Raw genomic sequence first — 24,231 nt, 5'->3', positions numbered from 1 at the left:
TCACCGCTTCTGCGGAGTTAGCTGAACCAATCTATGAAGAATAAGCATGCAACATGTCGAGCCAATGACATAAAACAAAAGCGCTTACTGGGAGGCAACCCAGCACAAAAAAAAAAAAAACAGATTTGCTTTCTTTTTCCCTTGTCTTTTATTTTTCGCATTTTACTTTATTTTTGTCATTCTCCAATATTCCTTTTCTTTTATTTTAACATTGAGGACAATGTTATGTTTTAAGTGTGGGGGTATTGGGAGAATGTTGGTTTTCTAATTTTGGTTTTTTTGTTATTTTTCAAAATAAAAAAAAATTATGTTTGATCTTTTGAACTCCCATTGGTTTTTGAGAATATGAGTATTATGTATGAGAATTAGTTGAGATAGATGAAGATATAAATCGAATGAAGGAGTGTGCATGCAAGTTTTAAGGTTTAATTGGTTTAGGGATTGACTTTGAGAATATGCCATGTTGACTTTATAGTGTTATACCAATGCAAGCTTTTGAGCCTTCAACATTATATTCTTTGATTGTGCCTTCTTTCAATGATATGTATCTTTAGAACTTGCTTCATATCTTGTTGAGATTACATTCATATTACATACATACATGAAGATGATAAAGGCATTAGGAATTTTAACCATTTGAGCCAAAAAGCCAACCTAAAGCATATTATCCTTAGTAAACCCCTTTTGAGCTTGTTTATCTTTTCTTTGCTTTATCCATGTATAAGCCTTAACTTTATATATGTTTTCCTTTTCCCTTGGCCAAGGATTAGTAGAGCATATACTAGTGATATTTCATGGAATTATGGTTGGAAATTATGTGAAAAGAAAGAAGAAGTGATGTTTGATGAAAAGATGGGCAAAGTTGCCAAAGGTAAAAAAAAAAAAAAAAAAAAAACAGAAAAAAGAAAAAGAAAAAGAAAAAAGTGTTCCTTTATGTTCTTAAGATTTTATATTGAAAAAGCTTGAAATCAAAAGAAGTTAAGCATTGGTGATTAAAGATGGAAAATTTATGTGCTTCGATGGAATATCTTGTTTGAAATATCATTTTTCAGAATGCTCTACTTTCTTTGGTTTGAACCTTTTTCTTTTACTCTCTTTTACCTCACCTTTACCTTAGCCCCATTACAACCAGAAAATAAGACCTTTTGATTCATGCATTGTTTGTAATATGTTATTAATGGAGATGAGATTGAAGAGCAAGCTTATAGTAGAACATATTCATTGATTGAATTTGAGAGATTTAAACACATAAGCCCTAAACACGTGAGTGTTGGAGTGTATATCAATGAGAGGACCTATCACTTTGGCATGGCATAGATTTCATTTAAATCCCGATGATTAATTAAGTTTTGAAGTTTGCATGTAAATAAATTCATGAAAATTTATACTCTTTATCCTTCTTAATTGTGTTCTTGTTTATAATGCATATATTCTTGGATATTGATGAGAGATTAGAAGATTAGTCATAGTGATTTCATTTAATTTAACTTCAATTTGGTTTTACCTATCCTTTCTCGAGGACGAGCAAGAGGTAAGTGTGGGGGTATTTGATGCAACCATATTATTCAATAGTTTCACCCACATTTAACTAGTGTTTTGCCTATGTTTTATATATAAAATGCCTTGATATTCTTTGTTTTATGTTTTGAAGGCACTTTTGGATGAAAGATGCAAAAAGGAGTAAATTGGAGATAATTGGCAGATTTGACCTTCAGTCGATGTTTTGTGCAGAGCGTGAGCTCTAGAGGTTGAAATGAAGTGATTCCAGTGGAATTAAAAGGGTAACATCCATACCTTTCTGGACATCTAAGGCAAGAAAATAAAATAAGGAAGAGCATGGAAATCGCAGCCTTCAAAGTCAAATCTCGCAATCTGCCAGTGTTGACCTTCGGCCATTCCAACTTGAATATCTGGAGCTACAGAAGTCCAATTGATGCAAACTCAATTTTTTTGGATTCATGACTCAAAGTTATATAAAATCTCAAATTTTCAGCCAAAAAAGATGTCATATGAGGGAGATATGATTTTTCAAAGATGACATCTGAATTCTGCCAGCAAACAGGTTTCGTGAAGAAACGAGTCCAAATGACATTCCGAAGCATTTAAACCGATATCCAAGTTTTTATTTCAGCAATTTAGCTCCTCTAAATCAAAGCTTGAAGATTTCATGCAAGGTTATTTCTCCTTTTTAGGAAAATAGTTATTGAAGTACTTAAATGTAAACAGTCTACTTAATGGAGGACTATTTTGTAAAATAGAGACCTAGGGTTTCCTAGGATATAAAAAGAATGAGAGAAGAGAAGGGGAGCAGCCAGCCAAGGAGAGAAAAACGCCCCCTTCCTCTAAGAAACCCTAAATTATGCATTCTTTCTTCTTTTTGATTAGTTGTTCAACAAACATGCAAGGCTAAACACTTTTTCTTGGTTGCAAGGACACGGAAACCTTCGGATTTCAAGAACTGTGAGATTTATTTTACCTTTTCTTTTCAGTTTATATGATAAATATGTTTGTTCTCCTATGCTTATTTTTCCTATGATTGTTTATTTTAATTGCTAGAGCGGACTCTAAGTTATTATTGTAGACAATCTATTGTTAAGTTTGATATCAAAACCGGAGTTGTGGTATATGAACTTGTGAAGCAACTGAGTTTAATAATTGTGGCGGATCTACATTATTAATCTTAGGGAGAATATTCAATCAAATCAAACATAGACTGCGGACAGTTATGTTTTCTTGATTAATCAACTTATCTAGTTCTTAAGGCTGCCATTGAATTAAATTACTAGTGCGGACACTGTGGTTGTTTGATGGTTAGGGCTAGTTATACGGCGGATCCGTTAACTAACCAATGTTAAGAAGAGATAAATATTCAGAATATAAATTGATATTTCGTTTCCATGATCAGTTCTGATTTCTGTAGGTGGATGTGTGCTTGTGACCAAGGTTTGTTCTCTTGATAATTTTCTGATTTTATTAAATTTAGTTTTCTGTTTTCTGTTTTCTTTTGCTTTAGCCTAGATAACGTCCAACCCCCCCCCCAAATTGCATATCATCTAGCATAAAAATCTGACTTGAATCTTCCTCGTGGGATCGACCCCTTGCTTGCTCTATACTATCTTGTGTGTTGTGTTTGAAGCTAGGGTAATTAATTTGTGCGACCGCGACATCGCAACATAAACATTCCATGGAATTTCGTTGTTTGATTTCTTCTCCGCAAATAGAGATATTGTATTGGTTCATGTTGATTTCTTCTCCGCACGTAAATATTTTTACCAGATGGATAGGTTCAAGTAGCTGGCTCACGCCAAACAATTTATTTAACAAAAACAATTAACTCGTATTAAGTCTCAAATGTATAAAAAACATTAACCGAAGCAACTCCACCAGCATTAATTTCCTCCATTGTACTATAATTGCAATCGTCGTCGGGCTGAGACGTGCCACAAGATCAAGCAAATAAACTCGCTTCATGAGCTAAGGACGTATTACATTGTTTTTAAGCTAAGACAGAGAGAAAATATCCCATTTGTATATGTATATATACTATATCTGTTACGTAATAATTTATTTATTTTTGCTTGATCAACTATATATATAGCCCCTCATTAATTAGGCTCTTATAGACAGCTAGTGGGCTGAACAAGTCCTGAAGCAACTCCACCAGCATTGCTGCATGATGCTTCAGCTGGCTGATTCTTGTAAGTGAGCTTTACATCTTCTAATTTGATCCCAGTGCATGGATATTTTTTGCTACAATCAAATTTGACCGCCACTTCTGTAGCTGATGATCCATGAATGTCTTGGTAGGTCACATCACTTATTTTCACTCCAGAAACCTGTTTAATGTACAGCAAGATTTATGTATGTTTTGGATGTTAGCTTTCAAAATGAAAAGAACGGTATAGACAATAGATTTGACGTGTACCTGGCCAGGGCAATTCTTCTCGCCGGGGCAATAGTTTTGGTCTATTACAATAGGATTTTGGACATTATTCATGACTGCATGTTGGAAAAGAATATCTCTAGCAAAACCATTGCTAGGCCTTCCCCAAGACTTAATTCTCAGTCCATTTTCCGTACCGGTAAATGTAGTGGTCTTGACTGTAACGTTTTGCACACCAGCCTCTTGGGATTCTTTGCCCAAACTTCCAATGCTACAATATCAACCATATACACATCATTTCAGTTCCCATAATTAGCAACACATTAAACAATAGGAGCAGATGATAATTGATATAAACTTATAGTTGATGTTATAATTTCTTATTTACCTGATTCCATGGCCAGGTCCACAAGCCACACTTTCAATCCACAAACTTGAGGTACCGGGGCCAATCGATACACAGTCGTCACCTGTTCCAATCCTAGAATTCAATATGGTGACACCGGTTGATGATTGAACATGAATACCATCCGTGTTAGGGCTGTTTCCGGCGGCAGAGACTTTGACTCCTTGCACTTTGACGTTTTGGCAACCATTGATGACAATGTGAAACAACTGGCTATTTAATGATGCCAATCCGGTAATTGCAATATTGTTTGAATTGGAAAACTCAAGTGACTGCACAGTAAATAAATTAACAAGAAAAATTAAGACCTTGAAAATATAATATCTATCTTTACTCTACTGACCAAAATATTGTAAGATGATTAATGCCATGCATGCATGTGCTTTATTATCATACCGTTGCGCCTCTGGGGCAACCCTTGCCGGAATTCTTACAAGACCACAGTCCAGCACCCTGGCCATCAAGAGTCCCTCCAGATACAGTAACCCCATTAACATGCTCAAAGATTAGCCAATTTTTAGCGTTACCAATGACCTTATAATCTGATGGGGCGACTAGGGTACCATCTATACGTACCAAGATAGCACGGTTCTTGCAAGGACCCTGAAACCTCACTTGACCTAAAGAGAAACTCCCTTTAGGAACAGAAATTGTGGCTGGTTGTGCTGAGGCACATGCCTGTGCCCAAGCAGCAGCAAAGGCCTTGGTTGAGTCAGTTTTTCCATCAGGTTTGGCACCATAGCTTAACACACTATATTGTGCTGCCTTTGCTAAAGGTGAGAACGCAAAGAAAATGATGAAGAAAAGGGTAATAGGATGGGGGATCAGTGGAAGTGGAAGGCCTGCCATTGATATTTTTGGTATCGGATATTATTTGAATTGATGCAAGTGATGAGTAGTTGAAATGGAGAGATGGGAATCTGAAGCAGCTGAAGGTGGTATTTATAGGAAGTTTGGATATAGAATGCATGTGGAGATTTATTATTGGGTATTTGAAAATATAAGGCGAAATCCATATTCATCTTTTAATTAAGTTCTTATTACCCAAAAATCATGGCCTTAATCTCGCAATTTTTTCTCTTCTTGCAAGGGATGGCATCGGTTTTTATATGTGCCTAAATGGAAACAGTATACTTTTTATTTCCTTTGTTCCCATTTGAAATCGCATTAGCTTTTTGGTTTTTTTTTTTGTCTAAATTATTCTACTCATAAAAAATAATAATAAAATAATATTGTGTAAAATAAAAGGCTTAACCTAATGTAGCGTTCCTCTCTTTCTCTGTCAAGGCAACATATAAATGATGATGTAGACTATACTATATATAATAACTCTATACAAGGTAATTATAATATTTTCTATAAAATAACACATTTCATAGTATCCTATAGCATTGTCCATTAACTCTTGTTAACCAATTTTAATTTGTTTTTTTAAAACATTTGTTAATTCTTTATTTCTTGTGTCCCAAGTATACTTAAAAACAACAAGAGGCCAAACATATGGAAATAGATAATAATTTACTCAAACTTCTTTTGAATATTGAAATTAAATCCATTGGTTTCTGTTTTAAACTAGCATATTCTACTTCGACTTTACATATTGCATATGGAAGTTGGGTTGTAAGTCTATGGGTTGGAAGTTGGGACCGAACCAATCAATAACCAATGAGCATATGTGCAGCCTTCACTAACCATTTTTTCTCCTTATCCCCATGCATGTTTCTTTTCACGGCTTTGGTGGCTTAATAGTTTTCATGAATTTTCGGCAAGATGCTCGGGACAGGTTCTGAATATTTATTAATTAGTATTTAAATTTTGGAATAATTAAGGTTGTTGTGCAATCACATGCATATATAGTTCAGAAACCAAAATTCCTGCCTGATCAGCCTGAACAATAGACGGACAAGGAATGGCCTTTTGGTGTGTTTTTAGTGCTTGTCTTCAGAACACACACACAAACACATGCATGGGCAACAATGTTTGATGTGTGAAAGGCGCTGTTCGTAGCTTACTCGATGTTCATATATCAACCTTTTTTGAAGACTAACAACTTGTAAAGCATGTGCGTAGCCACTTTTAATTTGGTCCCTATTCTTGCCTAACTTTAATAAATCAATCCAAAATGACTTAACCTACTAGGAGGTCAAGAGATCAGTAACGTGATTATCATTAAGTCAATTTCTCTTGTCAAATTAATATAGCTGATTTCAGACTTGAAACTGTTTTCAACTAACTCAGAGTGACAAGTAACCTCCCCATGGATCGGAGCAGGCCAACCTATGTAACAAGCTTTCCACATGGGGTTTCTTGTCTTGTGTTCCAATATCGAAGACGGTTAAAAAGAGAAATCAAAGTTTGCATCTTATCTTGACTCCACTTATATTTGTCCCCATAACTGTCAAATTCTTGTTCAAACTTTAAAAGATATTAGCTAACTTCATTAGTTTTATGTGATTTGCAGAGTGATAAGACTTGATATACTAAAAAGCATAGTTATAAAATCAAATTGGGTTTTTTGTTAAATCAATTTTTTTATCAATGTTGTTTTTTATTTTAAATATTTTGATTTTAAAAAACAAAATTCTTGAAGCGATATTAAGTACTTGCCAACTCTTAGACCAACTGATCTAACCCGATCCAAGTCTCGAACAATTAAGTCATGGTGAATTGGGTTTTCATGCTAAGAAGTTTGAATAATTGAAATGGCTCACGCATATTTGAGGCCTTATCCATCTCTCGTTTCTTTTCTAATAAAAAAAAGGAGTGAAAGCAATCGAACGTCGATTCATACAGAAAAAGTCTATAATTGAATAGTTAAATAAACTTTAACAGTATAAATGTTCACCAAATAAACTTCCAAGGATCGGTTGCTCATGAAATTGTTCGTGCATGTTCTTCCATGTATAAATGTATGCCTCATCAATATGTGTGTGTAAATGAAATACCTTATCATCCACTGAGATTACAGAATATATTCACATGCATGAATCTCATTTTTAACTAGACATTTGAAGAAGAAATCCCCATGTGGTGAACTTGAATGATTATACAAGTCGATCACTCCTCATTCTTGATCACAAATTTAAAGGAGCTAGAGCCCTAGAGTCCAATTTCTTCGGCTTAAGCCATAAGTTAAAGTCTCTTTATATTAATGGTACGTAATCTCAGCATGAACTTGGACCTACATAGATTTGCCATCATATGCTACAGGGAAATTATGCGGCTGTAGTATATGCTTGGAATAGTTATTTAACATTCTATTTGTTTGTGCTGTACTTGCAATTTCGCATTCAGGTGAGAAGAGAGTTGAATGTTTAGTACATACCATGACACAATGACTTTCACTATAATTATAGTTAATTAGTCCAAAACTATGCTGAATTAATTAGGAAAGTTCACAACTTGAAATATTTATGCCCACATAAATATTTGGTCATTAGCACATATACACACATACATAGATTGAACATATTTAATTATTGTATGGGGGTGTATTCTTAAAATGATAAAAAATATATATTCTCGATTGATTAATAAATATAACTAAGGATACCGTTATCGTTAAAAAATATATATATTAGAGTTAGCTGGCTCAATATTACCTTCTAACTTGGGAAAAATTATAACCTCCTCCTCCTCCTCTTCTTTCCTTTTCTTTTTCTTTTCAATTCAGCTCTCATTATTATTATTATTATTATTATTATTATTTCTTTTTTTTTCTTTTTTTTTATTTCATCTTTTTAGATTTTTTTTTAACAATCATCAACGACTAAATCATATTGAGACAACAATTCTACACATTTAATTTTAAATCCAGACTAGACAATAAGTTGGCTTGAAAAGTATTTTCCAGTCAATTTCATCAATTTTTCCTCACTTTCATTCTCAAACTTCTTTATTGATTGGCTGGGCTATCTTTGCACTGGCCAAGTTGAATGAGTTACGTTTAAACAACTTTTACATGGTTTAATTTTAAACTTAAGTTAGACAAGAAGTTGGTTTGAAAGGTTCTTTTTTTTGTCAATTTTATTTTTTTTCCCATTTTCATCCTTAATTATACTTTTTTTCAGGACAGTCGGATTGTCTTTGTATCGGCCAAATCAATAAGATCACTTAAAGTCAATTTTCACATAGTTTAATATTAAACACGGGCTAGATAAGGACTCAAATCAGAAATTTTATGTCGGATCATGTTTATTAAAAAAATAATATAAATTATATTTTTGAATTTCACCTAAATTACTTGTACAAAATTAGAGTACCATCTATAAATAAAATTTGTCTGAACCTTTTTGATACCGCACCAATTCGAGCACTATTGTTTTTTTTTACTTGGTCATGGCCATAATTTCAGAAGTTGTGTATCTACAACAATGAAAAAATAGGTATCAAAAACTAATATGGAGGGAATAATCACCAAAATATATTTGCATATTAAAGTAATTTCAGGTTGTAATTAACTAAGGGATAACAAAACCATAGAGTTATTAATTTACATATCTACGAGGGTGACCAGTTCTAAATTAATGGTGCACCAAAAACAAATTCTAAAAAGCCCAACTGAGAGTGCATGTTAATGGCCCAACTGATGCCTAAATAAGGTAAGAAAGAAGGACCAATTAAAACCTCATCTTCCGACCAAACCCTCTCTTCTCAATTTCCAACCTAATCCTCTCTTGGCCAAACACAACCGAAGGTAGGAAAAAAACAACATTTCTTATACTATCTCCGGTTAACCTTTTGCAGGATAGTCACCTTCAACCGAGGTCACTGTCATGGAAAGCCTAAATCCAATATGAGGTTTTCACAACTTCCACCACAAAAAATAGAATAACATGGAATATTTTATCGGTGTAAAAATACTAATTTTACCGGTATAAAAATCACCAATAGATTTGCCAATAAAAACATGTCATAAAGTATCTCATTGCTGATGTTATATCTGTAGGTAATTCCATCAATGTATCTGTCTCACCAACAAGTTTGCCGATACAATAACTGACAACAAGATTCTGTCGGAGTGTATATTGGGACACTCAACAACTCTATGTAATTCTCTAAAGAAAAGGTTGATCATTTATCGATGGAATTCTTATCGGTGTTCACCAAAATAGTTAAATAACTCTCTGTAATTCTCTAATAAAAATGTTAATCATTGATTGATGGGATTTCCGTCGGTCTTTAAACAAATTGGTTTTTTTAAAAAAAAAAATTGTTATCAAACAATTTCATAATGAAATTAAATAACATAAAACAACTAATTTAAATTGAAGAATAAATTTTATATAACGCAAAAAAAATATTGCAAATATATCTATACAAGCTTTATCTACATGTGGAGGTTTCGTATGGAGGAAAATCTTAAGATTCAAAGAACCTCTACGTGTTCTAATGTTTGATGTTCTCATCAAATTTTGACAACATAATTGATATCCTTAAATAAATAATTGTACTAAATAAATTTAGGTGGAAGAATTATAAGTTGTTTGTATAATCTTGTCCTTCATTTTCATTATTATTATAAATGTAGATAGATAGATGTATAAGACATAGACTAGATCATTGGTTTGTATTATGCTATGGGTCGGATCAATTTTTTTTCAACGTAAAAAAAAATATCTAGGCGTTGATAATATATTTCTAGTAGAAAAAAAATTTAAATCGTGTGAGAATTGATTTAATATAACTCGTTTAATTTTACGGGTCTAAAGACAACCCAAAAAACCGTTAAAAATATGATTTGACTCAAATTAAATATTTAATTAACTTGGAGACGGCAATTTGAGTCAACCTATCTGGTAGTTTGAGTCATGAATTTAGGATAACCTCATAAAAAATAAATTAAAAAATTTATGAAATTGAATTCTCAGTTAACCTAGTGTTGAAGAATAGAAATAAAATTTAAAATATATATATATTAGAAAAAAAAACTAAGGAAAAAACACTTTTTTCATGTTAAAATTATTTTGTGAGGAGATGTTCAGTGAGTGCCCCTCCTTTATTTTCAGGAATATGCATTTATGTTGTTTAGGAATGATGGTTTCGCATAAAACAATTATTTATAATTTCATCAACAATGAAATGTACGTGCCATCAAGAAACAAGCACTGCCTCCTAATCTGCATAATTGACAAGCTAAATTAAATATGTTTAAATTATACATATAAAAATCTATCCTAGAACAGTTTTAATTAAAGACATTTTTTAAATTAACTTTTTTCTTCTGTTTTCATTGGTTGTTTGCCATTTCTCACAACAGACTCTTCTCTTCAGGACAATCTCGAAGTTATCGAAAGATCATATCATTACTCTCTTGGAGCTTGGCGGAGATAATGGTAAAAATTGGGGTATTTTTATTTGAAAATATATTAAAATATTTTTTTATATATTATTTTTAATATTAATATATTAAAATAAAAAAAATATATTAATTTGAAATTTTTATTAAAAGAAAAAAATTACGAATTTGGAAAAGTGCCTTCCAATAACACTCCCAAAGAGAACTTTAGCAATGAGGCCATATCTGTATTGTTTCACTTACAAAACCAGAAACTTTAGCAACGATATTATATAGCAGACACACATCTGCTGTTTCACTTTGTTTCTGCTGACTCCAGCTCAATGCTATCATCACCTTAATTAGCAGCGACTAGTCAGTTGATCCAATAGCTTAGGATTTTCGATGAATCTCTCTCTCTCCCTCCCTGAGAACCATTAACATTTGGAATGCTTGAAGCATCGTTGGCCTTCGATCTAGAATGGGATGAATACAGCTAGATGCGATCTTCAGAAAATGAAGTATTTCACCATCAAATCCTTGACCAAGAAGAGATTTATCAACAGCATGATAGAGGCCAGAAGAACTGCTCGATAGATGAGCGATTCGTTCAAACAAATTCTCCTCTAGAGTGTGAGATTATTTACTGTTATGGTCAGGATCATGAACTGCAATTAGCTCAAGAAGAAGAACACCAAATTGATAGACATCCTGCTTGATTAATTCCAGTTCACCTACCTTATTACTTGCAATTAAGCCCTTGTCATTTGAGCTCCTGTGCATTGCCCCTCCAAAATTTGATATCTTCGGTTCAAAATATTTATCCAGCAAGATGCTCCTTGAGCATATGTCAAGATGAACTATTAGGAAGTTGTTAAAATCATGAAGCCATGCCAAGCCTCGGGCTACTCCGATGGCGATTTTAACCCTGATGACATGCCAGTCCAGTTTTTCAGCGTTGCATTTCACAGAATGTAACCAATCATGAAGGTTCCCATTTGGCATATATTTGTACACCAAAAGCCTTTCCCCGGATTCTATGCAGAATCTCAGTAGTGGAATTATGTTCATGTGTCTGAACTTGGCTAGAACTGTTTCCCTAAAGGTTGAGAGTCATGTAATCTCTTAACCGCAGTGAAACAATCATAAGGGTGCGCTGCCCTGTACATTGTCCCCATCTTTCCGACTCCGATGACATTGTCTTGGTCAAAACTGCGAGTGGCAATATTGAGTGCCGCGAAACTTGTTCTTGTAACCAACTTCTCCAACTCCGAATTCTGTTGATGAAATCACCGATCGATGAGAATTAGTAAAAGATGAACAACGCTATTTTACACAAAAATTTGCTAATTAGAATTATTCGTAAGATTGTCATTTGTCAATGAGCCATAACAAAGTGCAAAATGATCTCAACAGTTTACACGCACAGAATGAGAGAGTTGACCACTTTGCTGCCTCCATATCTGAGCTCCACAGCTGGTAATGTTAAAAGCTACAATCCAGATTTTTCTATCATCACTGCCTTTCTCCCTAGATCTAGAAGCCTCATGAAAATGTCTCGAGAACTTTCCTCTAAAAAATCTGCTCATCCTTGTCCAAATTACAAGAGTAAGCACCTAGACTATCATATCACCGACATAACATTCCTATAAATCTCTTGATTCATCAGCTATCTTCATTGGCATTGCGTTACCCTTATTTTAGATGGATCGAAGGCAAACAATACGATACAAAAACAATTACGATTGAAACAGCAGATAATGCATAACCAACCACAAATCCACTATTGAACGAGGAACAAAATACTTTTATGTGTCCTTGGCACGGTTTTGAAGGCCTACCACTAAGTCCAGGGTTGGTTTCCACCTAGAAGTTACTATTTAGAATTTAAAATATTTTTCTAGCACCACCAAAAAAATAGCAAATACAAATAAAAACACTAACAAAAAAATTTTGTCTGTAGATTGCGATCAACTTTACTGATGGACTATTCCCTCGTTGTATCAATCAATAAACACTGACGGAAATATTCTCTCGGTATATACCGAAGGAGTTATAATGAAAAGTAAAAGAATTGAAAAAAAAAGTTAAAAGATATAATGACGTGTCACTTTTATATACAGAATTATCGACAAGTTAGGGTGGTTCCTTCACAACAGGATCCATTTATCCAGAAGTACCAAGCTCAATGGAAAATTGACCTTTCAATGTAAGTTTGTTTTTCTTTCACAACGACATGTTAATAATTTTTTAAAAAAATAAATTTCAATTAACAAATATAATTTCAAGTTTACAAACATATATATTGTTAGAACCATAACATCAGCGATGAAATCGTCGATGAAAATTCCAATGTTTCAATATAGTCAGGTTTCCAAACATCATGAATGGAAACTTTTGATTCATGCATGGTTTGGAAGGTTTAAGGTTAATATTAACTTTAATATTTTTATTATTATTATGCTAATTTTTTTAGTTTATTAATATTAATGAAACTTTTCTTTTACAAATTTTAACTGCATGGAAATTTTTGAATGGGATAGAGCTGACAACGTCATTGCTGTGAGGGTTTAGGAGAATCACGTTGTAATTAGGTAAAATTAAAATCAAGATAAAAAAAATTTAATCCTTTTATTCAATTTTATTTTTCATTTACCAATGGATAATTCATTTGTACTATATAAGTTGCATGATTTTTGGTACGAGGTGCAAAAAAAAACCAAAAAAATATGCGAAAGAAAGAGAGCTTCCAAACTGGAAGGATGCTAGATTGTGATATGTCTTAGAGGCTGTATGGGCGGAATATATTGATCGAGCACGTGATGTTCGACCATTTTGTAGGGCGATCATAGTCCAATGTGGAGAACCGAAACAAATATGTTCACGATTTCGTTACCACACACACCGGTGATTCCATTTTCTATTTTCGCATTCGAAGCTGATGGTAATATTCTTCTTTTATTATATTCATTTTTTTATTTGTTATTTTTTATAAATATATTTAACTAACAAAAGTTTTCTCTTACCGGCTATGGTTCTTGGATGCGAGCCAAGCTCGATGGAGCTTTTTATGGAAACACACGTGTAGAGTGATGATCGTCAAAAAAAGGTGTAACAACTCGTCGATAGCTGAGCTTAGCACTTTGTGGATGTTGGTTTTCAACCATTTTTTTTTTAAGTTATTAATTTTTTTTAATTTGCTAACTCTTTTTCCAGGATATATATAACACCTAGTTGAAGAAGAGATACGGGGACGATCCTTCAACCCATCTGGATCTCGATCCAGATTTGTGGTTAGAGGCAGGATTGTCCAGTGAAACCGATAGAAATCGGGTGTATGGTCTCTCTAACACTACGACTAAGGACTTTGCAAATGGCCTACAGTGTTTCAACCGTTGGATGCCAAATATTTTAATACCGAATTTGTATCTTTATGGTATAAAAATATAAACCAGTATTAAGCAAATTTGATAAAAATATACAGGAAAATCAACAAAAAAATTTTAAGGATTTTTCAGAATTTTTAATTTTTTGTTTTTTCATATATATATATATATATATATATATATATGGGCTAGGCCGGCCCAGCTAACTAGGTCGGACTCTACCCAAAAGTGTTGGGCCAAGTTCTCTCTGCTTCTTTTGATCTGGGCCATACCCGACCTAGACATCAGGGCTGGGCCAGAATCGGCCTGGCCCAGGAAGTAAAGACGGGGAGGGGAATTATTTTCCCTCTCCCATCATCCTGCATGCAAAACAAATATCGTTCTGCATGCAGGAGGAGATGAAGCTGAAAATGAAATAAAAGTAGAGGGGAAAGAAGCTTCGAGTGGCGGTGCTGCTATTACAAACGGCGAAGCGAGAGGTTACTGGTCTTCCCTTCTCCTTTGTTTTCTTTCCTTTTCTTCTACCACGTTTCCCTTTCTTTTTGTTCCTCTCTATCTGTTTTTCACCTCCTATTCCTCTTCCTGTTTCAGTATCGTCCCTTTCACTTAGCTCTCACAGTCCCTCTCCCCTGTTTCAAACTTCCCCGTCTTCTTTCCTTCCTCTCTCTATCGTCTCCTTTATTTTCTTTTTTTTTCCTCTCAGTTTCACTTTTTTCCTCTCCTCTTATGCTGGTGTTGATAGCAGTATTTATAGGGCAAAGGGGAGCGGGGGTGTCCCTATCGCTGCCCTATCACTGTGCATGGGAAGCAGAGCCTTCCTACCTTGCCACGGTGCCGGGCTAGGTGGCCAATGGGCGTGGTTTGCAGGGACGGCTTTGTTGGCTTCTCATTATGAGAGGGCGTGCGTTTTGACAGAGCATGCGGGGAGGGAGAGAGGCAGGAAGAATTACATAGGAAAAAAACAAAAGTTTCATTCTTCCCCTGCTGCACGTCTAAGGGAAGAAGAAGGAGGAATATTGTCGCTCAAAACGAAACCCTTCTGTTCTCTTTTTTTTTTAACATGAAACGATGTCGTTTTGGACAAAACGCGCCATTTCATTTAACTATGGCGCCAACATGTCAACTTTCAAATCAGTCCTTAATTTATCCTTTGTTCATTTATGTCCTCAAATGTAATTTTGATTTTAAGAATCAATTCAATTGTATCCCTGCCAACTTCAATCGTCACCCCTATAGTTAGCCGCCATTTTCACTTTAGTCCTTGGTTTTGAATTTGTGCATTTTGACCCTCAATTGATTAAAAAACTTTAAATTTCTTCAATTTGGTCCCTGATTCGATCAATTTCAGTCCCTATATTGACCTGCCTTTTCCAGTTTGGTCGTTGGTTTTGGATTTATGCCATGAAGTCCCTAATTGGCCATCAAACTTCAATATTCATGCAATTAAGCCTCTGATTTGATCAAATCAACTCTTTAAAATTTTAATTTAACCCCTAAACTTTAATTTCTTCCAATTAAAGCCTAAATTGACTTTAAAATCAATTTTTCTTGCAATCAAACCCTCTATAAAATTCAATTAAACCTTCAATAAAATCTAATTGAGTCTATAAACTTTTAATTTTGGACTTTTCTCCTCAAATTAAATTTTCTTTTCCAACAGGACTCTCATCATTTAAGTATATATTGTCAAAATTTCAATCTTTGTATTTTTGAACCTCCTTAATCAATTTTTCTGACCATTTTCTGAGCGCTCCAGCCTCCTACTGTTATTATTATCTTTCCAATTTCTTCCGTCCATATATTTATATTTATATTTATATTTTTTTGTGCGGGGACTTAAAAATGGATTAGAATACTGATTATGCACGACTTAGTGCTGAGACAGCCTAACTCCATCGATTGATAATGAAGATGAAATCACACATGAATGGTCTATGTGCCCCCCCTTATTAGCCCCACGATCCCAGAGAAGACTCGCCTCCTCCTCCTCCTCCAACACCTTTATTTTAGATTAATTGTATTTGAACTTATAAATGTTTAAATTGATAATAAATATTTTATTCTTATATTATTTTAATTATTTTCTCCTTTTGTTTCATAATTTTTTTAAAAAAAATTAAATTATTACTGATGGTGTTACTAACGTATTAAGTCTATCGGTATACTCCAAAAAGTTTGAAAAAAAATATTGCAAATGTAACTACCACTGTTTAATCACCGACAGAATTGCATATGATCGTTTTATCAGTTACATATAAATTTCGCCTAGAGAAATACCGACAATGAAAAAACAGCACCGATGAAATTATATACGGTTTTTCTATCAGTGATATGTCGTATTCACCAATAGAAATACTAACGGAATGAAACGGGTAATTTTAAATTTTTGCGTGCTTTTGCCTTCAATAAACCCATTGGTAATGATATTACCTACATACAACAAATCACCGACGAAAGTATTTTCAACGAAATGTTTTCATCCATGAGACTGTCAGTAAAATCCATACCGGCAGATTGAGAGTATAAATACCAACCGAAAATTCCATCAATGAATTTAAAAATTCTAGTAGTGTGGTTGATTTATGATTTTTTTATCCTATTTAATTTATAATTTTTATTTTATTTTTTTCAGTTATATTCAGTATGTTTTTCCTAGTCTATAAGCAATTTAGAGAAAAGGTATAATATGGAGTTTTGATTAGAAAAAATTATTGAGTAATAAAAATTCAAATTAAATTTTTTGTATGGTAACCTTATTCAACAAAATTTTATGTTTCCTGTGCTTGCTATTTATACAGTATTGTGTTGTTTTGTTTGTGTCACTTGTGTGCTACTTTGATTAAGGACATGAACTAGCTAGAGGTTTCTCTTTTTTTGGGTATTTCTGTAATGATCAGTTAATGTTTTGGTCTGTGATCTATTCAATTAAGTTTGCAACAATCCATGGTCTTGGCAACTGAAGAATATTGATTTATCCTTAATAAAAGCAGCTACATATATCGTCTTCATAATAATAATAAAGCTAGCAAGAAACTAAAAATATGATGATGAAATGAAAATCTTATGGGGATACCTGCACGTTGGCTTCTTTTCTCTTCATCTCTTGCCTTTCCATCAAAGATGTCATCATTGGTGTCTTCATCGTCACCTCTTTCCCTTTCCTCTTGATGAGACGAGCCCAAGGCACACAATAGGACATGAAAATAGTTATAATGGAAACCGAAGAGAAGACATAACCTATTACAAACCCACTTTTGAGTGAAAATATCAACTTTTTCCGATGTTCATGATCATCATTCCCGTGGTTGTTCTCTTGTACAGAACTGTATCCATTGCCGGCAACACTGAGTATATGAATCAAAAGAAGAGCACGTTTTGCACCACCCACGGCCATTTTGTAGATATACAACAAACAGCAGCAAATAACAAGAGATCATTCAAAGTTTAAGCTAACAATAAAGTTTAGAAGCTCTTAATTTTCTACAGCATTTTGTTAGATAAAAAGAGATGATCATTAATTGAACACGTTGAGGAGATGCATTGATTTGTTAGTCTATTTCTTCAAGTCAAGAAGCCAAGTCTCCTGCATCAAATTCCAAGTTCATGATGAGACAGTACAATTTCCACGAAAGTGTGGGAAAACAAATTAGTCAAAAAAGTTAAGTCCTAATTTATAACTTCTTTGTCTAGACTTATTTTTCTTCTTTTTTTTCTTTTTTGTTTTTTCTCCAATAGAAGTATTTTCAAGTCAGTCAACTTAAATGTTAATTGAGATTAAATTTTTAATCCAAGGAATTTTAATAATATTTAGTATATTTAATAATTCCTTTTTATTGTGATTTCGAAGTTTAAACTAAAATAGAAAAAAACAAAAAAGGAAAACTTCCTCAACTTTTATATCAACTTCTTTTAATGATTGCTTTCATATAATTTAAAATAAAAACCTTATCAATTTTCACATCTATGTTTTGAAGATTCATTTTTATCGACGAAATGCTAACCTTTTCTGAAACTAAGGGTTTAAAAGCTCTGCCACGCTAATTTGATGATTATAATAAGTGTTAATAAGAACTTTAATGATTTAAATTTAGTGTTAATAAGAAGTTTAATGATTTAAATTATCTTTTTTCAAAAACATAATTAAAAATAATTTTTTAAAAAAATCATATTTTTGAATCACAACCATAAAAACCACCTTAATATAAAACACACTTAAATAGTTTATATGTTGATATGTTAATAGTTTATATACTAATAGTGAAGAATGAATAAGTATTTTAATTTTACAAAAATAAAATCCATAAATAATTTGTATCTTAAAAAAATTATAATAATTATAGTTAAAATCAAGTCCTTAATTATTAAATTACATAAATTTTGCAAGATATAAATTTCAAACAATGAACATGTTAAGATATATTTACTAGAATACATAATTTTATAATTTTTTAAAACTTGTAAAATTGATTTGATTTTATTGAGTTTGATTAATTTTACTAACTTTTTAATTTTAATCTAATTTAATATATTAGATACATTTTAACTTATAAAATTATATTAGATACCTTTTAACTTATAAAATCATAAGATTTTAAAAGTGAACTTACTATGGAAATAAATAAAGAAAAGATGCATTGATTTGTTAGTCTATTTCTTCAAGTCAGAAGGCCAAGTCTACAGCATCAAAATCCAAGTTTATGGGACCCGTAATTAAAGAGAGAATAATGGATGGCCCTATAGGACTACAATTTCCACGAAAGTGCGGGAAAACAAATTAGTCAAAAAAAAAGAAAAAGGTTAAGTCCTGATTTATAAGTTCTTACATCTATGTTTTGAAGATTTATTTTTATTTAATTTGATGATGATAATTAAAATAAGAACTTTAATGGTTTAAATTTAGGGAAAAGGTGAGAAAACCTCATAAAAGACTTTTGGGACGATTTGGACGTAGTTGTATACAAAACTTTAAGCTGTATCCTGAGGTTTTTTTCAAGTCCCCAGAGAGGAGACTAGTTTGAAATATTTGTAGTTACTTTTGCAGTACCTTGAATTTGGATAGATAGTTGAAGCTTGTTCTCAAACAGCACCGTTGCTTCTTACATACTTGTTTATTATACCAAAACATGATAGAGTTGCCTCAATTTGTCCTGTTTTTCCTGTTTCCATTGACTCTATGCCATTTCAATCTCAACAGATTTGCCCTTTGAGCTGGGAGGGTAAATTTCATGCTGCTGCACTAGAATCTCTGAATCATCAATTTGGCCACATCTCTCCCTCATTGCTCTTATGTCTTTGTACACTTGATGCATTGTTGGTATTCGATCTGGAATGGAATCAACACAGTGGCATGCAACTTTAAGCAGCTGAGATATTTCATCATCAAATCCTTGCCCAACCAGAGATTTATCAATGGCATCATAAATCTTAGAAATAGTGAAAAGATGACTAATCCATTCATTAAGAAGACTGTTCGAGGAACCAGTCATTCTGCTAGAATCCACCCCCGTAATCAGCTCAAGGAGCACAACTCCAAATCCATACGCATCTTCCATAGCAAATGCTGTATCCCAAAACTCACCATTCAAAGGGGAAGTGTTCGTTGGCTTTACGATTATCGCCTCCCCAAAATTCGACAACTTTGGCTCGAAATCCTGATCAAGTAAGATGCACTTTGAGCTTATGTTAAGATGGAAAACTCGGATAGTACCACTGCAGTCCTGATGAAGCCATGCCAAGCCTCTTGCTAACCCGATTGCAACTTTAAACCTCACAGTCCATTCCATGATCTTTGCCTGGCCTTCCATTGGATGTAGCCAATCATAAAGGTTACCATTTGGCATGTATTTGTAAACCAGAAGCCACTGTTTTGATGTGATTGAAAATCCCAAAAGTTGAAGTAAGTTGACATGCCTCAATGAACAAAGTGTCTTCAATTCTAACACGAATTGCTCCTCGAGGATTCGACAGTTGTGTAATTTCTTCACTGCAAAGAGATAACCACTAGGCAACGCTGCCTTGTACAGCATCCCAATCTTCCTCTGCCCGATGACATTGTTCTCGCTGAAATTATTTGTTGCATCTTTAAGATCTGTATAGCTCATTCTTGGAACCTTCTTCTCCAACATAGAAATCTGAGGACAGAGATTCCCAATCCATTACTCACTAATTGTTGAAGAAACACAAGTATTTACCTTGAAATTGAAGCAGGTTAAAGAATTTAGGACTATCTGTAAATTAAGACATCATGTAACTGCAGTTGTATAGTTAACTCATAAGAGATAATTAGAAATGTCTAAGAACAGGACAAAAAGAAAAGCAAAAAGTCCTGCAATCAATTTCAAAAGCAAACCACTCAAAGCTGACATGCACGTAATCATATAGTCAGTACCTCTTTGCCTCCTCCATGTATGTTCTCAACCGATGGCGAAGCACTTAAATGATCAGCTTCTTTCCTGTTCTTCCTCAAAATCAGCATTACCATCGTTTGTTTCTTATTTCTTTTTTTGACATGTACCCATGGCACACAGCAAGACACAAAACCAACAATGGCTGAAACGGAAAAAACCGTATAACCAGCTGCAAACCCAGTTCTGAAAGAAGAATAAAATTCGTTGCTATGCCCTTTGCAAGGATCTAAAGGCCCTCCACATAGGCCAGGGTTGTTTGCATAATTCACATTTGTGGATGAAGAAAAACCACCGATTGGGCAAAAAACACCACATGTAGAATTTGCTTTAACAAATTCTAGCACTGGACCTGACAACAGATTGTCCGCAACACTGAAGTACCTGAGTCGATTCAATTTGTGGTGGGATATTTCCTATTAGTTGGTTATGGTCTAGTTTTAGAACATTTAAGTAAGATAAATTGGCAATACTTGATGGGATTTCACCAGAAAAGTTGTTGAAGGATAGGTCAAGGTAAGTGATGTATGGTAGCCTTTTAGAGATGTCAGATGGAATCGGTCCCTGAAGCTCATTTCTTGAAAGGTCCAAACCAGTTAAGCTTGTGCAGTTTTCGATGCCAGGAGGGAACTGGCCCTTGAGCCCCATGTTAGAAAGTGCTAGATTTATGACTCTGCTCTCCTCAGGCTTCCAGCAGTCGACTCCCGCAAACCTACAGATGAAACCCTCAGTCTGATTGGCGAAGTCCCATGAAGAGAAGTGATTGTACGGGTCTTCCAAGGAATCTTTAATATATTTCAGGCAATAAGCATCAGGATCAGTTGCACTGCTTACACTAAATATACAAAACAAGACAAAGATCAGTACTGAATGAGCTCTGTTCTGACTAGTGGCCATTCTTGGAGAGCTTGTAGCTAGCACTGATCTTACTTAAATGTAAAATGAAAAGGAACAGAAAAACAAAGTAGAAGCCACATCAATAGGTGGAAATGAGTGAAGGGTATCACAAAATTCAATGAGAGAGTTCTGTTCTGACTCTTGAGGCTGCTTTGAAGTTTTCAAGCTACCTAGGTTGGAAATTATTAAACTTGAAAGCCGTGTCGCAGAAGAAAGGGAAAGCAACAGATAACACATTAATTTGAATTGGGATTTTATATATATATATATATATATATATGACCAATAGATCACAATTTTCAAGTAAGAAAAAAATTCAAGTGAAAATGGAATATGGATGATGCTTCCTCGCAGTTAATATTGACCATCAGCACAAGCTAAAAGTAAGGCAGTAGACAATTGTAGTATAGGTTTGTGACTCTACTGCTACCCGTCACCTACGGCAATTATTTTATTTGCATGAGATAGATAGTTGATCTTGATAAGCTTATGTTTTTTACTTGAGACTTTTCTACATACAAGAGATGCAACAACAATCTCTTCTTAAGAAGCATGGTGATACCATCTGACACAGAGCTCTGATAATATTTGTATAATATACATTTAAACACAAATTCAATTGGTTATTCTAAGCTGGAAGAATTGAATCCATTGATCTTGACATACAACACAAGACCAGGAAGTATTATCCAAACCATTTTCACTCATCGGAGTATTTTGATCAGATTGATCTTCTGTTTGAATAAAAACGTCAAATGCTGGCGACTTATTTTATATTCTATACAATATTGCTTCTCACATACTGGTTTATGAACATGATAGAAACAGGAAAATATAGATATGATAACTTCGGTCCCGTTTTTGCTGGCAACAGATTAGTCTTGAGAAGTAGCAGGGCAAATTTCAGGCTGCATTTGGATCTCTGAATCATCAACCACTTCACATCTCTTGGTTATTGCCTTTATGTCCTTGTACACTTGAAGCATTGTCGGCCTTCGATCTGGAGTGCAATCAAGACAGTTACATGCAACTTTAAGCAGCTGAAAGATCTCATCGTCAAATCCTTGCCCAATCAGAAACCTATCCATGGCATCATTAAAATAAGAAGTGCTCAAGAGATGACCAATCCATTCATTAAGAATACTGTTTGAGGAAAAATTCATTTTGCTACAATCCATCCCAGTAATCAGCTCAAGCAGTACAACTCCAAATCCGTGCACATCTTCCTTAACAAGCGCCATCTCACAAAACTCATTATGCACTCCTGGACTGTTACTCATACTCATGATCAGCATCGCCTTTCCGAAATTCGATAGCTTGGGTTCGAAATTCTTATCAAGCAAAATACACTTTGAGCTTATGTTGAGATGCACCACTTGACCTCTGCAGCCATGGTGGAGCCTTGCCAGGCCTCTTGCTACCCCAACCGCAATTTTCAACCTCAAAGGCCATTGCAGAGTCTTCCTCCGGTGCTTCACTGGATGTATCCAATCAAAAAGGTTTCCATTAGACATATACTTGTACACCAGAAGCCTTGTATTTGATTCTACGCAGAATCCGAACAGGGGCAGTAAGTTCTTATGCTTTAATGTACCCAATGTTTTCAATTCAGAAACTATCTGTTCCTCAAACTGTTGAGAGTCAACTATCCTCTTCACTGAAAGGAACCTACCATCAGGAAGGATAGCCATATACATGGTTCCCATTCGTCCCAATCCAATTTTGTTGGCTTGGCTAAAATTTGCTGTTGCCTTGCTGATGCCTGCGAAACTCAATCTCTTAACAATATTCCCCAACATACAAATCTGTGGAAGATGAAGAAATGAAACAATATTATATATATAAAACCCTTAACGGCTGCATCAAATGAAAAGGCATTCTAAGTTCTGGAAAGACTAATTAATTGATGCAATATTAAAAAGCAACAGATTCTTCACATGAGGAAGCAACTCTTTCGTTGCTTCCCGCAGGAGATCCAGAGTGGGATCACTGCCGGTTGCTTTATTTACTGCATTCTTGTAATAAACTTCTAATGCTGTCGAGATCTAGCTAGTGTAGTTCTATTATGAGTTCTATTAGCATGCTGACTTCTTATTTAGTGCAGTCATCTTCATTAGTCATTCAGCTAGAGAAACGTCTCTCGTTGAACATCTGATAGCTTGGTTTAAATTTGAGGCTTAGGTGCTACTTTAAGGACATGAACTCGAGGTCTCTCCTTTTCTGCTTGTTTCTGTAATGAATTAATGTTTTGGTTTGTGGTCAGTTTGCAATGATCCATCTTCTTCATGGTCTTGGCAACTGAAGAATATGGATATATCCTTAATAAAAGCAACTCTATCGTCTTCTTCATCAAAAAGAAAAAAAAATGACGGAATGAAAGTCTTATGGGGATACCTGCTCGTTGGCTTCTTTTATCTTCCTCTCTCGCCTTTCCATCAAAGATGTCATCATTGGTGTCTTCATCATTTTCCTGTTCCTCTTCCTCTTGTTAAGACGAGCCCAAGGCACACAACAGGACATGAAAATAGCTAAAATGGAAACTGAAGAAAATGCATAACCTGTTGCAAACCCACTTTTGAAAGAAGAATCCAACTTTTTCCTGTGTTCATCTTCACTCCCGTAGTTGTTCTCTTGTAAAGAACTGTATCCATTGCCGGCAACACTAAGGATATGAATCAAAAGAAGAGCAAGTTTTGCATCAAGAGCCATTTGTGGATAGCAAAACAGCAGCAAATAACAAGAGATCGTTCAAAGTTATATTTGACTATTAACTACGCACCGCGTCCAAAGTTGCAAAGTCTTTGTCATCCTGTTCCAGTGGACAATTCCAGTCTAAGTTGACTTGTAGTGTTTCAAGAAGGAATAGTTGGAATTAAGGACTCGAAAACGCGTCAGATCTAATTTATTTAATTATTGGATGTTTGGAAGCATGTTAGTATTGGTGGTTGAAATTGTTTATTTTGTTTGAAATATATTTA

The 24,231-nt window shown here is 34.2% G+C and overlaps 3 protein-coding genes and 1 pseudogene across 3 annotated transcripts; all 4 read right to left on the bottom strand.

Moving 5' to 3' along the window:
- Positions 1 to 3,617: 3,617 nt before the first annotated feature.
- Positions 3,618 to 5,138, bottom strand: LOC133670738 (polygalacturonase-like). The gene is made up of 4 exons (XM_062091329.1): positions 4,686 to 5,138; positions 4,272 to 4,561; positions 3,926 to 4,154; positions 3,618 to 3,836 (listed from the first exon to the last, which is right to left on the bottom strand). The coding sequence occupies exons 1-4, from the start codon at positions 5,136 to 5,138 to the stop codon at positions 3,618 to 3,620; spliced, it is 1,191 nt and encodes a 396-aa protein (XP_061947313.1).
- Positions 5,139 to 10,705: 5,567 nt separating this feature from the next.
- On the bottom strand, positions 10,706 to 17,453 carry LOC133670510 (protein STRUBBELIG-RECEPTOR FAMILY 8-like). The gene is made up of 2 exons (XM_062091014.1): positions 17,026 to 17,453; positions 10,706 to 11,843 (listed from the first exon to the last, which is right to left on the bottom strand). Exons 1-2 carry the CDS (start codon positions 17,344 to 17,346, stop codon positions 11,652 to 11,654), a joined length of 513 nt encoding a protein of 170 aa, XP_061946998.1. The 5' UTR covers positions 17,347 to 17,453; the 3' UTR covers positions 10,706 to 11,651.
- Positions 17,454 to 18,891: 1,438 nt separating this feature from the next.
- Positions 18,892 to 21,253, bottom strand: LOC133671421 (probably inactive leucine-rich repeat receptor-like protein kinase At5g48380; annotated as a pseudogene).
- A 602-nt stretch (positions 21,254 to 21,855) lies between these two features.
- Positions 21,856 to 24,017, bottom strand: LOC133671076 (probably inactive leucine-rich repeat receptor-like protein kinase At5g48380). Its single transcript, XM_062091705.1, has 2 exons — positions 23,648 to 24,017; positions 21,856 to 23,058 (listed from the first exon to the last, which is right to left on the bottom strand). Exons 1-2 carry the CDS (start codon positions 23,960 to 23,962, stop codon positions 22,129 to 22,131), a joined length of 1,245 nt encoding a protein of 414 aa, XP_061947689.1. The 5' UTR covers positions 23,963 to 24,017; the 3' UTR covers positions 21,856 to 22,128.
- Between the last annotated feature and the right edge of the window lie 214 nt (positions 24,018 to 24,231).

Source organism: Populus nigra, chromosome 13 (assembly GCF_951802175.1).
Source record: "Populus nigra chromosome 13, ddPopNigr1.1, whole genome shotgun sequence".
Lineage (NCBI taxonomy): Eukaryota > Viridiplantae > Streptophyta > Magnoliopsida > Malpighiales > Salicaceae > Populus > Populus nigra.
The sequence above is the reverse complement of the archived record's forward strand: the minus strand, read 5'-3'. Positions and strand labels throughout refer to the sequence as shown.

Excerpts from the sequence above, each read along its gene's own strand:
- LOC133670738 (XM_062091329.1), bottom strand. The coding sequence starts at position 5,138 with ATGGCAGGCCTTCCACTTCCACTGATCCCCCATCCTATTACCCTTTTC. Across the intron at positions 4,562-4,685 it reads GTTGCCCCAGAGGCGCAACG|TCACTTGAGTTTTCCAATTC; the intron begins GTATGATAATAA and ends TTTACTGTGCAG. Across the intron at positions 4,155-4,271 it reads GGACCTGGCCATGGAATCAG|CATTGGAAGTTTGGGCAAAG; the intron begins GTAAATAAGAAA and ends TTGATATTGTAG.
- LOC133670510 (XM_062091014.1), bottom strand. The coding sequence starts at position 17,346 with ATGGCCGTGGGTGGTGCAAAACGTGCTCTTCTTTTGATTCATATACTC. Across the intron at positions 11,844-17,025 it reads GAAAAGAAGCCAACGTGCAG|AATTCGGAGTTGGAGAAGTT; the intron begins GTATCCCCATAA and ends TTTCATCAACAG.
- LOC133671076 (XM_062091705.1), bottom strand. The coding sequence starts at position 23,962 with ATGGCTCTTGATGCAAAACTTGCTCTTCTTTTGATTCATATCCTTAGT. Across the intron at positions 23,059-23,647 it reads TAAAAGAAGCCAACGAGCAG|ATTTGTATGTTGGGGAATAT; the intron begins GTATCCCCATAA and ends CATCTTCCACAG.